This window comes from Ischnura elegans, chromosome 7, assembly GCF_921293095.1.
Source record: "Ischnura elegans chromosome 7, ioIscEleg1.1, whole genome shotgun sequence".
Taxonomy (NCBI): Eukaryota; Metazoa; Arthropoda; class Insecta; order Odonata; family Coenagrionidae; genus Ischnura; species Ischnura elegans.
Window position 1 is genome coordinate 55506778 of NC_060252.1, and position 14555 is coordinate 55521332.

Here is a 14555-nt window from a genome sequence, read left to right on the forward strand (position 1 = left end):
AGATACACACAAATTTTAAGATACTTTTATTTAAACTTATTATACGCGTATACGAGACAATGCCATCTTATGATAAAAAAAGTAACAATTGTGGTTCTGCAATGCAGGCAGCCCCGCAAGGGGGGCGCACGCCCCCTGCACCATCTGTATCCGACACTGGTAAGGACTGCAATTATGTACCATAAATGTTCACATATCCACTAGTTAAAGCTTAATTCAGCATCCAACGGCTTTAGGAAGGGTTTTTCTTGCACTAATTCACCGAATATGTATTTATGAAACTATTTGTTTTCAACATTTTTTTTCCAAATTGAAAGTTTTCCATCAGGTTTGGGGAACAGATTGTTACAGCCCTCTCTTCTCTTAAATAGTACATCACTTTTGGTTGATCTAAAAATATTAATTGCTAGTAAAACATATCTGCTATACAGTAATATTTAGCCTCAGAGAATAAGATTCGAGGTTGCCTTTGGGAATTATATTTTGGGAAGACGCTGTATGCAGGAAACCAGTTTCAAACAAAAGTTTCTTCTTCTCCCTACAAGTTCTATATCAAATACCTATAAGTAATACCACTCTTGCCTAAGATCTAAATAATCTCAAATCAGATTTTCATTTGACACTCCACTGTATACAATATATGATAAGCACAATTTGCAACCTACCACAGCTGGTTACATATGGAGTATAGAGACACTACTCTGACACCAGGAGTGTAAAAATGCTCTGACAGCCTATTTGGAGACCCAAAAGCAAAATCCTTGAGGTGCGGGGCAGCCAATGGAAATAAAGTCACCCTTCTACATTTTTTTTATATGCAATTCACAAACCACACAAAGTAACTTCATTAAAATGTTGGCGACTCTACTATGAATCTCTTAGGTGAAAAAACTATCTACCCTTAAAATAATAATATTGCACCTGAGAAGACAAATTTAAGAGTGAATTACGATTTTATGAGGGCTGTCTAGAAATAAAAAGACATTTTAGTATGGCATGGCAGTTGGTTGGACTAGCATCACTATCTTGGCATCAGAATGTTTCTACACTCAGTACGCAACCAGCCGTGGTAGCTTGCGATTTGTGCCTATTGTATACAGTGGAGAGATAAAACAAGTGATGAAATTGAAAATCTTGCCAGTTGTGATAAAGTTTTTGTTGGCAAAAAATCACAAACCAATTTAAATTTATCGCTATATCTGCGATGTGTATGGCCAAGAAATAATGAATGGGGAAATTAAGATGCAATACAAAATGAGCATCAGGGAAAAGTCAACAAGAAAGTCTCTCCATAACAACTCTCATCCACACAAGACCAATCGCACCCAAGGGGATGTGAATGGGAAGTTATCAAACACCCACCATAAAGCGCAGATTTGGTACTGAGCAACCACCACCTGTTCCTAGTGATGAAGGCATGGCTTGCCACACAACAATTTGACCCTGACCTGCATGCTGGTGTAGTAGAACTTGCAGGCAGCTAATTTCTACCGAGAGGGTATTGAAAAGCCTTTACCATGTTATGATAAATGCCTTAATTTAAATGTCAATTATATAGAAAAATAGCCTTACAATTTACCTTCAAAATTTATTTAATAAAAATAATTTTTACTAATTATTTTTTTCAAAACATTTTACTTTCTTGAGAGCTCTTATAATAAAAGCACTATTTCCCTTGTCACACCAAGTTCTAAGCTGATAAATTAGATTAGGACTGCCCTCTTCCAATCATTCTCTTCACCTGTAATTTCGCACGCTTCAAAAATTTTTGACTGCATAAGATGCATTTGAGGAAAATAATTGTTTTCAGCACTGACTAATATTTAAAAAAATACAATTCCAAACATATTTATTCCATCATTTCTAATCAACAAAGTATGCAACAAAAAAACCATAATAAATATAAACTATTAACGAAGTTTGATGGTAACAGAGAACATAAACCAGTCATGGCAAGTATATACATATATTACATTGAGATGCTTTGATTCCAAGATTTAAAAAATATCCATTGTGCTTTAAAATACATACTTTATATTTATGCAGGCTAAAAATTTTAGCTAATAAAATTCAATAGTTTAAATAAGTACAACAGCAGTAATATTTAAATATTGTATTTTTCACATCATTCCAGCAATAAATTTTCATATGAGTTGGTTTGAAACAAAGGAACAATGTAATTAAAAAGGTTCTCACTAAATTTACAACCCTACTACTGACAAGGTACACCTAAGAATTTAAAGCCTCTTTCCTTTTACGAAGTATATTACCAATAAAAAATTCTCCAGCTTTATAAGAACTGCGAACTAATGGACCACTGGCTGTATACAAAAATCCTTCGGACTGGCCAATTTCCTCCCAATGTTTGAACTTTGCAGGAGTCACATATTCCACTACTTTGAGGTGCCTTTTAGTAGGCTGCATGTATTGTCCTAGTGTTAAACAATCAACACCAGCAGATCTCAAATCTGAAAAAATGTACATAAAAAAATATTAGAAATGAATGGATCCTTTCAGATTACATTACTACAAGAGTTACAAAAATTTTATGTGATAATGCAAATACATACAATGTCAAAGTAAGAAATTTCATGAATGCCCAATGTAGTAATTTTATTTTTCAGAGCCTTCCTAAAGTTTTTCATAAGCTTAGGCAGGATAATACCCATGCCCACTACTTTCCTTGGCAACTTTTGCATTTTAAAATACCAGGAAGAAAGTAGACACAATATGTGAACAAACTCAAGTCTTAATTAAAATTTATCAAGAGAATAGTTCTATATAAAGGGCAAATTACATTTTTTTATGATCAAATTTCTCTCAAATTCAGCCTCACTACCGAGAAGCTTATGGAAAATGTATGCATTCCTCAACTTAATGAGAAATCCTACCTTTTTGTCTTACCTTTCAAAGCCTGCATAACTTGCTCATCAGATTCACCCAATCCAAGCATTATTGATGATTTTGTAATCAAATCTGGCACAAAAGTTTTTGCCGCTTCAAGAACAGTCAATGACTGGCTAAAGAAATGAAAGTATATAATTATTGAAAATTTTACCAGAGAAGACACAAACAATGATATTTTAAATATGAAAAAAATAGCTAGTTGATCTCCAGCAATAATATTCCTGGATCAAATGTCACAATAAAATATATGTTTTTATCTTCCAATGTTTTACTTTTCACAGCAATTTGCACTTTAAAAATTTGAACTTATTTGTTCACCTTAATTCTATTAATTTTTTTTAAATTCACTTTACTTAAAATTACTACTTACCAACTAGTAATTTTGATATGTTTATACATTTTATCATAAAACAAATTTGTGAAAGGATTTACCCATTAATTACATAAATAAAAATTGCTTACCGATATTTGGCTCGCCTATCCCTTACAAAAGGAGTTAAAGCCTCAACTGTTTCAATATTATGTGCAAATACATCTAGGCCGCTAGATGCAATGCAGGATACAGCTTTCAAATCACCGCGAAAATCTGGCACCAAGCACTCCACTAATAGTGAAGGAATCCTAAAAATGAAAGACATTTCACTTAATGTAGTTCACTCTATACATATTTAATTTGTTGAATTGTTTCACAATGGAAATCAAGGCGATTGCATCGAGGAGGCCCAAATCCATCCCATTTAATGTTGATTTCTGTTGCCACTTAGGTCGCATTTTAATAACTATTCAAAAATGGCCGTGACGCTGTGATAAGAGCAATATGATCCACTTTTTCCAATATTTTGCATTATGATGTTTGTAACTAAAATCAACAGATTTGGGCGTTACTTGGTGGAACGATGAAATATTCATGGTGAAATAAAAACACTGTACTATTCCACAAACTTATATAATATAAGTTTGTGGAATAGTACTGTGTTTTTATTTCACCATGAATGTTTGTAACTGTTTGGAATAGTATTGAAAATTTATGAAATTGATAGATCACATTATCATGCACATAAATTTTCGCACGCATCTCTAATTATACCTTATTTCCCCGTGAAGCTCAGATCAACTTGCCAGTCAGCAATGCGAGTAGCAACTTTTGTAAACACATTTAAATGTGGGGTGGGTGACAACACATTAGGAGGCCTACTTGAGGATCCTCTTTTGTAATATTCATGATGGAAATGATGAACAATGATATATACTCTTTGTTCCACATTTAAAAAAATATTTCATGACCAAGGTTTTGTTAAGTATTGGCATAAAAAGTTTAAAGGTATCTGGCTATCTAAATGTTCAAGCAAAGTCAGGAGTAGTATGACGAGCTCTGCGCTTTCTTCTTTTCCCACCCCTGATTTTGGTATAAAGTAAAAATGGCACAAGACCTTAAAACACTATAAATTACAGAGGGACCAATTTGATCCTTTTTGAGCTACCCAAGATTCTTTTTGGAAGCCATAAAGAAAATGAAACTTTCCCTTATAACATTTCAATACATGACATATATAATGAAGTTACCATAGAGGCCAAGAAGCCCAACCATTAGTCTTCATTACTTTGTGAGATAATTTAATGTTTGCCTTAAAAGTTCACAGAGATCAATTTGATCCCTTTATGAGAAGCATCACATTACAAATGGAAACAGTTTCCAAAATGGCACTAATTTTGCTACATCTTATCCTTCAAATATTTATACACCTTTTCGTGTACGTTAGTCCATTTCCCTCATTACCATAGGTGGAGTTAGGGGAGTTGGGGGGCATGGCGGCAGGCCAAATTAGGAGTAACCCCCCCTCCCCCCGATGCTTAAAAGGTAGATAATTTTTTAAATACTGTTACTATTAAGTTTGTACATTTTTTGTGTATTAGGCAGCCTCGATCATTTAATTTCATATTAATAACTTTAGTGTTATGATACAGAGAATATTTCATACTTACAGTAATTGTTGTATCTTGTCTCAATCTCAAGTATGAGAAGATAGTTAGCCTGTTAGACCCTTGCCAACCTTCCACCCCCCAGAAAAAAAATCCTGGATCCCCTCCTGCTCATTTATCTTTTTTTTCATTCCCAATTCCTTCAGTCAAACAATATTTCAATGTCAACAAGTAGATTTTATTGAGGCAATAAAATGGAATGAAGACTTTTCCTCATACATCATAATGTACGTAGCCGTTCTAGTTTGTTTGAGTTATGGGTGGCCACAGGTATTTCGGGCCCAGTGCCAAGACAATATACCTACTCATTTGGAATGTATTGAGGATAATCCTTTCACAGAGGCCCATGACATTGTCAGCTACCATGCTGAATGGAGCACGATTAATGAAAGGCATACATAAAGACTTACAAGAAAATGCGTGAAGTTTGGCAACACTGCTCCACGAGCAGATTTACGATGTTAACTCGACAGAGGTCAAAGAGCAACAGACTGAGGCCATGCCTACTGTCTGCTAATTGGCAAAGGGAAAGTCACAAAAGAAAGAAACTTTCCCTCCCCTCACCCCCCACTTGCTTTAGCCACACCAGCACACCCGCAAAGATAAAATGAACAGAGAATAATGATTTACATATATTAGTACCTTTTCTTAATTTCCTTAACAGTATTGGCAAAGTGCTCGGAACCACCATCGGGAAGATCTGCAAGAGAAGATTACTTTTAAGTGACTGAATAGGCCAAATTAGGAGCAATAATGAAGTAAAATGAATTCCTTTTTAGTATTTGTCTAGGAACATTAGAAAAGTAAAAAAAAAACAATTATACATCTAAACAGAGGCAAAAGCGGATGCATCTTAACTCATAAGACTCAAAATAGCCAAGACAGAAGGAAAATATGTACAGTAAAACCTTGATGAGAAGTGTCTCACAGGTATTACGGAAACAGCATTTATATCAAGGTTATTTTGACTATCAGTAGTATTATGGAGGTTAATGAAGTCACTGATTGCTTTCATGACATGTTCTATTGTATAGAGTCAGGTTATCGAGGTTGACTTCTCAAAATGACTTGTTATGGAGGTTCTGAGAGACATTATGAATTGGAAAAAACCATGTTATTAAGGTTTTTTGGATAATAATAGTTGTGTTGTGAAGTTAATTTAACATAATGTGTTATCGCAATCTTAAGGGGATTCGAAAATTACACTATAGTTATTGAGGGTCGTGTAAGTAAGGTTCTACTGTAAAATCCCGATAACAAAAAATGGGGTTCTAATAAAATTTAAAAGAAGTCGCGAACACTCTAATGGAAAAATTGAGAGTATACTCTAATTATAATTTATCCTACCATATATTAAGTCCAAATTAAATCATCTAAAATTACCATCACGGTCCACAGATGTCAAAACTACATAGTCTAGGCCCCATGCTGCAATAGCTTCAGCAGTATTTTCTGGCTCCTTAGGGTCAGGTGGAGGAGGTTGACGAGCAGTCTTAACAGAGCAAAATCTGCAGCCTCTGGTGCACGTGTCGCCAAGTAACTAAAAAAAATTATCATTTAAAATCAAATCCAGGAAAAGGTCAATTATCACTCTCATTGCTGTACTCATTCAAAAGATGATCAGGGTCAGGAGCGGTGCAAATCCAGTAGAGGGGAGGAATATTAAAAAATCTATGTAAATTAGCCAGTGGGGATGGGAGAGTGTCAATTGCAAAGGGGATAAAGGGCAAATGGAATGTATTACATACATGTAGATGGAGAAAGTCAATTTCACCTCCTATGCATAAAATTTTATTCAGAACTGAAAAATCGGAGTGGAGACACAATGGATGAAGGTAATATTTAGTCTGTAAATCGGGTATTGTCCATCATAAAAGTGAGCCATAATGTCGGCTTAACGTTTGTCCTGCTTAGGGGGTCATTGCCCCCCCACAAATCACCCTAGTTGCTCCCTGCTCAGGTTGCTTTCTTAATTGTAAAATGTTTCACTCCTTACATGGCTATGAAAGCGACCTTTCCCTCGAGGACAAAGTCAGGCTAATAGGTAGTCATAAAAGAGAGACTAAAAAATGGTCTCAATTCATCCAAACCTGTGAAGGTGCCTGGTAGTTGTCATTATTTGCCTGGTTGTTAATACTGCAAAAATAGTCCTTGAAGGGCAACTGCCCAGGAATAAAACCTGAACCTCCTACAAGGTGACGTCGGGAAGGTGTTTTGGACGTCTCTCAAATTCAGATAATCGCTGTAATAATCGAAGAATTTTAAAGAATAAATCCGACGTATTTTCGTTTTAAATTATGTTTCAACAGTCACCTCTAATTTTCTTGAACTTAACCTTGGCAATTCTGGCTTCCACAGCAATAACATCGAGAACTCGTCTTCGACATGACAAGGATGTACGCCAATAAATGCCAAAAATTATAGTACGTAAATGTATATAAAACATAGGTGTTTCATCACGGTTATACTAGTATTAGTAAAGTTAATATATATGTAGTTCCAAGGGGATTGCAGCACATATGGATAACTTCGAAATAAGAGAAATCCTACCATAATGGTAGCAGTTGCGGTTCCATGCTTCCCACCACCCCAGCACTCTCCAATATTAGGGCAACGTGCTTCTTCACACACAGTATGCAAATTTAATTTCCTTAAATCATCCTTCAGTCGTGAGTAATTGGGCCCAGTCGGAATTGTCGTCTTTAACCATGGTGGTAGGCGTAATCTTTCAGATTCACCTTTCTCACGTCGCAATTTTCCTTGGTAATCATCCCAATTTCGCACATCTTCATTCAAGAAATCTTTGAATTCAGGCCCTTCCGCCAACTTACGGCGAAGATCATCAGCGGCTGAAGATGAATATCTGACAAAGGGTAAAACTCCACTGTAATGACACACACGTACGGGGAGCTTCATTTTACTCTTCTACTCCTACACTCAATGAACAATCAAAAAACTTCGAAAGTATCAAAAAATGACGCAATAAATTTGTGTCATCATACTTTTATTAGCTAACTCATAAATCCTCGGCACAACCGACTGTTTTGATTGGTATTGGAAGTTTTCGAGCGATCGCAAATTCGGTTTACCACATTCAATTGTTAAGGACCGCCATCCCGCCATTTATTCGAATAATCGTATTAATGATTAGGGATCTTGCTATTTATTTTGCCTTCAAATAAATGAATTTCATCTGATGAAAGTGATATTAGTAAAGAATTAAGGCTTTTTATTATATGAGATACACGTCGTCTCAGGCGCGGTAAAGTAGAGGGGATTATACTTATAGTGACTTACAAAATTATTACGTGTTCTATTCGGTACTCAAAAGAAGAAAAAGATGCATTTGACAATGATCTGCAGAGAGGCGGACAAAGAAAACGGTGAGTAAAATTGATGAATGATAGGTTAATGCAACATATGCACTCATACCTACCCTCAAATTTAGTCTTCTACCGGTGCCTCTTCCCCTTTCCATCTCCACACACCTCTCCATAAATCCCCTTACTTAAGGACACCCACATGGGGGATCTGTGCGAAACAACTTGTGTCTTGGAAAATAATTTTGTGTTAAAAAAATTGAACAGTGATAAAACACAGGTTCAATCATCATTAAGGATCCATATGGCAACAGGAACAAGCCAGAAAGATTGATTTTACAGGAGGAAAGAGCATAGTGGAGGCGGATAATTTTGGGCCGGGGATCTTAGACATGGAAATCAAAGGAGCCCTTTGTGATATGAAGGATAGGAAAGCGGTGCGGGCATGGGCAATATCCTGTGTGAGCTTCTTATAAATCTAGGTAGGGATGGTAAGAGAAGACTTATTGAACTACAGTGCAGGATCTATGAGGAGGGATGTTAGCTGGAGGATTTTGTGAAAGTTCTACTCACTGCCATAAAAAGGAAAAAGCTGTAGAATATAAAAATTTTAGACCCATTATCCTAATCGAATGCAGCAAAATTGGCATTCAGGATTTTAAACAGACAAATGGAGGTGAGGGATACAGGTATTTGAGCAATGATCAGTTTGGTTTGAGGAAAAGAAAGTCAACTCGAGATGCAATAATGGTACCTAACGAGGTCCCTAGTAGAGAGGAACCTAGAATTTTAAGGACGTGCACATCTGCTCCATGGATTTTGAAAAAGCATTTGATTTTTTGAATTTTGAATTTGATGAATTGATTTGATAAATGTATGCCATGGAATTACTCCAGGGATTGTTCCCAGGAGCCAGGCCCCCTTCACCTCACTATCACCTAGTCTAGCTTTTATTTTACAAGGAACAATTTTTCTGATACCTTAAACATCATCTTTTATCTATTTGAACCAACTAGAAAAATATTAACTTCTCCTTGGGAAGTATATGGATACCTCTAATGACTATAATAATATAATACCAGGAGTTTTTTTGTTCAACCTCCGTTCCCTCACCAAAATCACCATAAGCGACAGGGGGGGTGCTGAGTGCAGAGGGCAACTGTGTATCCTCCATACCACATGCGCTGTCATTTGCGGGCATAAGTTATCAGCTTAAGGTGAGTACATAGCGGTCTCATTAACTAGGTCACCTCAATTGATTCTCCTGCCAAGAGTGGACCGTGGAGCAACAACCACAAAATGGTTTCAGCATAGAAATGTCTTGACCTTCATGCCAATCAAAAATAAAAACTTTTAAATCAACTGTAGCTACAGATGAGACGGATTCAATGAGACACACTTGAAACAAATCAACATCAAAAACAATGATGATCCAAAAATCACCAAGCAAATCAAGAAAATTCCGGCAATCCTTTAACAATTAAAAGGTGATATTAGCGTGTTTTGGGATCAAAATGATAAGTTGCTTGAGGATTTCACACAGCCAGGGACAGCGATAAATGCAGTTGCTAAGAATGAAACATTATGCTGATTGCACAGAGCCATTCCAAGCGAAGGAGAGAAATGCTGACTTCTGGAAGTGTACCATTACAATACCTGTCCTCTCAGCATTGGTGCAACCCAACTGCTCGTTATAGCAATTTCAATAGGACATTTTCTGACCTAAAGCCGAGAAACTTCCATTTTTTTCCCTGGAATGAGAAAATGGCTTGGAAGGAAGTGATTTCAGATGGACAATGGTAAAAATCAATGAAAGTCATTGGTCATCTATGTCCTATGAAGGAATTGTAAGGCTTGTCCACAAGTACAAGTAATACCTCAATCGCCAAAGCAATTATGTATGCTTCAAGTAACCAAAAGTGGACTTACTACTTAGCAATGGAATTATTTTTAATGTGCCACTTTAACTTCTATTCATGAGTTTGGAGGTAAAAAAAAAACAGCCCTTGTAACAATGACTTTTGCCTATGGGGTAAAAGTTGATTGCAACCAATTATGAGTTTTTTAAAATTACAGGTTTGAAAGAATCAATGCCTGTGTGTTTAATTAGTTTAAATCTGTGAGTAGAACCTCAACTTTCCTTCATAAAGCAATATGAAACAGTTGTGTGCCTTGCCGTCAGCTAAAAATACAGAAGACTAATTCAGTTGGAAATCCTTGAGTAATTCTCTTATCTAGACACCAGATATCTCTCCAGCTTATTAGTTAGATCATATGTTTTATTTGCTGCTACATTACCAGATATGTACTTTCATATCTAAGTTATCATGAAAATTTTATATCTTTCTTCACCATCATATCATCTTCCATATCTATTTAAGTTATCATGAACAAGAGATTTTATTTAGGCACAATAATTGCATCTAATGGATTGGTGAGAAACCATGTCCTAAACGGAGGAGAAATTGATTGAATGAATTAAAGTTTATAAATGGATTACATGATTAGCTTCCACAATATTTTTCTTTTTTCCCGATATTTAGCTTGAAGGAAGAATAAAAAGAACTCCAATAATATCGCATTTAAGGCAAAACAAACAGCTAGACTGTACAAATCAGGAGACCCAAATAAAATTACCTTAACTCACTAAGAAATAAATAAATAAGGAATAAATGAAAATAATCCAATATAACTAGTAACATTTATTCCAAATCAATCCTTCAACAATAAAATTCTTATTCTTATGGTACTAATGCAGCGACCAAAAGTGTAATAAAAATGGGGAAGTTAGACATGAATTGACTGTTTGGTCCCATTAGCACACTGTGAACTTCGAACAAAGAATATAAAATTTCATTAAGAAATATATTTTTAAGCAGATTCAAATCAAAATTACTGTACAACTGAAAATACAACCTTTTAATTTTCCGATGATTAAACTTAACAAATGATAGCGTCCTTTTAATATTCACATTAAAAATAAATTTTTGATATACTTTTTTATCAGCTAATGATAAGTGAGCAACAATTACCATGCTTTTTACCAGCATTAAAATTATGTAAATAATACACTTTAAAATATTCCTCTCAACACTCACATTCAAATACGTGATTTTTCATTCACTTGAACACATGCTCACTTCATTTTACAAGCTAATTAATGCTGAAGTAGGATTCACAGATAATACCTTTCACCACCTTGCTTTTAATATTTATAGATACCATTTACATGTGATTCTGCATAATTACCTACAGCTTGCATAATTTCTCAATTTTAATAGCTAAAAACATAAAAAATGTTACCAATTTTGAGCATTAGCTTAAACAGTATTTCTTGTTCTAAGCACTGCACAGTTTATGCAGGATAAAATCCTTGAAACAGCACTTCCTAACAACTTCTATGTCTCAGAAATGGTACACATATACCATTCCTATTAAAACTGAGTTATTCACACTAGCCTGACCTCCTTAACGCTTAGCGATCAACTAATGAAACTAAAATTAACATGAGAGGACCTAAGAAAACAGATTCATGTATGCATGTATGTATGTATGTACAAGACTCTAGCAAAATATACAAAATACAAGGTATAAATTTTCTTAATGAGTGATACAATGAACTGGGGTTGTTTAATTGTTGCATGATTATATGTACAGAAGTCTCTTTACACTTCGTATATGGCAATGATAAAGTATTCTTTGAAAATTATTTCAAGCTTCATGAATAGCATGCAGAAATTATGTAGATGTGTCATAGTATTTACACCGATGTAATACACAAAAACTTTCTAAAACAATACAAGATAAGTGAACTTATTTACACCAAAACTTATCTCCTTTCTTCACCAAACCAGCTGAGTCTTACAAAAGATGTAATGGTAGGATTGTTAAAAGCCATCCACTGAACTACACTCCTGACATTTTTCATTTCTTATGGAACACTGAATACGTACTATAATTCATCATAATCCTGTGACATGATAAAACCTCCTTTTGAGTATTCTTCAGAATAAGATGCGAGATGTTTCATAACACTGCAGCAAACTGATACAGAGCCACCAGCTTATGACAAAGATTAAACACAATTCATTCCATTTTAACACCAAAAATTTACTCCAGTCCATTTTCAAAAATGAAAAATCTCCTCTACTCCGCACCATCAAATGGAAGCTGCCAACTCACTCCTCCATTTCAGCATCACCTGCTTGTGGTTATCCTGATACAGCCTCCACATAATTAGCTGGGTATAATCCGACACGACCATCTTTTCTGCCTTTGCACCACCCCTGCTCATCTTCATCCTCCAATTTTTCGAATAGCTCACCTTGATAGGATTAGAAATTATCATATTAGAAAATAATATTGCTGCTCACCAATAAACTCCCTAATAAAGTGATTGTTGTATGATAATCCTTCCATGTGGCATGTTTAACAATATAATCCTCCCATTATTTCTAAATGCCCCTGAAATTCAATGTTTTTTCATTGTTATATCAAGCTTGATGCTCCATACTACTGGGCAACATTAAATTAAAATAAATAAAAGAAGAATTAAAAAGTTTGTGAGCCACACCTTTGTAATTGTTATGCTGTTGACAAAAACATAAACCATGCAAACAGGAGCTGTGAAGTCAGAGCAACTATTACTCCATCATTATCACTTTTAAAAAAATGAAACTTTGATGGTTCATATTATTTGTGATATGCAACAAAAAAATTTTACACTGGAATTTAACCCTTTCGCGCCGGACCTTCGTTGAGGGAAATTCTTCCTCAATACGGGTCTCTTGAAAGTTTTCTTTACTCCCCTGCACTAAGCTTTTTTGCATCGACTGTGGGCAGTGGTTCCCTCCCTAACCATTTTTGGACCCAACTCAGTGGGGCGCCGATCCCTTTCCTCGGCCTCTGTCCCAGACCCTCGAAGGATTAAAAGCCCCTTCCTAGGACGAGTCCGCGGTCAACTGGCTAAAATATTTGTGCAAAATATATGCAAATATTTGTTGTTTGCACCGATTTTTTACATTCAAAATGAATTTTGTGTTTCTTTTCTGAGCGTGCAGAAATTTTAAACGAAGTTCTAACGTTAATTTAGACGGATTTAGTATATTTACTAGTTGGTCTATAACTCCGTTGGTATTAACGTTAGAATTTTGTTTGAAATTTCCATGTGGTCAGCAAAAAACGATGAATTCATTTATAGCAATAGATATGAAAAGTAAGCAACAAATATAGTTTTAGAAAACACACTGCAAATAACAGTAGTTGACCGCATGGAGAGGATAAGAAAGGGTCGACCTGAGTGGCCAAAGATGGGACTGGGCTCGCGCTAAGGCGGATCACGAGGGGCGACCCCGTCCGTGGGTCTATTGTGTCCGCCACGGTCACTTTTTTCGACCTGTGCCGCACAGGCGTGGCATTCCTTGCTTAGGTTAGGAAAATTAACGCCGCACAGGTGTGACATTCGCTGTTCATGGAAAAAAATCCTCGCTGCACAGGTGTGGCATTCGGCGCGAAAGGGTTAACCCCTAAATACAGTAACTCTCGTTATTACGAAGTTCACAGGACTGAAAAACGGGAGGTTCGTCATAACGAAGTTCGTATGAACGTTTCTTTTAGGAATCGTAGAAAAAAAACGTATACGATAAACGCGGATAAATTACGTGGAAATATATACAAACAGGAAAATTTGCGGCATGACGTAACCGAGGGTTGCTATCTTTTCGAATATAGTAAGTTCGATATACGAACTAGATGCGTTCCAAGAGACCTTGTTCCTAAGTTGATAAACCTACGGTCCAGCTACCGAGAGTTGTCCTACGACAGGCAGAATGGTCTAGGTCGGGGCAGCGTTGCCAGGTAAGAAAGGGAAACATCTACATAGAGCTCCCTGAAGAAAGGAGCCGGAAGGGACAATGCGTGAAGGACCCAGCATAAGAATCACTTGTTTTGGAGATTCGAAGATGTGGCATGTTTTGGTGGATCAAGCTAATGTCGGTGCTTTGACAACGTTGTATGAGTATGCGATGGTGTGAGGTTCGTTTGGGAGAGAGCAATGCTGTAAACTGTGCTGGCGCACGGTTATCCGCTACTCCTATTGTGCCGCCACCGGGAAACTCGCCAGCCGGACTGTATGCTAGGCATCGAGGAGTACAGTTATCCTGCAGAATGCAATACTGGATAAAAATTGTGCTCTAACTAACGATTGAGGCGAATTGATCTAACTGGGCGTCCAACGCAGCCGGAGCCGAAAAAAATGCTCTCCGCAGCAAGGAAGAGCGTGCGAAACGTTGAACAGTTCTTAACTTCACACCGGATTCAATGATACCTTGTTCAGATTATGCCTAGAGT

General features: G+C 36.2%; 2 protein-coding genes across 7 annotated transcripts in view; both read right to left on the reverse strand.

The window, feature by feature from the left end:
• Positions 1 to 1832: 1832 nt before the first annotated feature.
• On the reverse strand, positions 1833 to 7957 carry LOC124162542 (lipoyl synthase, mitochondrial). Its single transcript, XM_046539122.1, has 6 exons — positions 7438 to 7957; positions 6271 to 6427; positions 5530 to 5587; positions 3370 to 3528; positions 2905 to 3020; positions 1833 to 2468 (listed from the first exon to the last, which is right to left on the reverse strand). The coding sequence occupies exons 1-6, from the start codon at positions 7801 to 7803 to the stop codon at positions 2230 to 2232; spliced, it is 1095 nt and encodes a 364-aa protein (XP_046395078.1). The 5' UTR covers positions 7804 to 7957; the 3' UTR covers positions 1833 to 2229.
• Positions 7958 to 10894: 2937 nt separating this feature from the next.
• LOC124162541 (protein kinase C and casein kinase substrate in neurons protein 1) overlaps positions 10895 to 14555 on the reverse strand; it is a 55195-nt gene continuing 51534 nt past the window's right edge. For all 6 annotated transcript variants that reach the window (XM_046539121.1, XM_046539116.1, XM_046539120.1 and 3 more), the window contains one exon: positions 10895 to 12531. In XM_046539121.1, the coding sequence (XP_046395077.1) occupies positions 12419 to 12531 (113 nt within the window). In that variant the 3' untranslated portion in view covers positions 10895 to 12418. The remainder of the gene's footprint in view (positions 12532 to 14555) is intronic.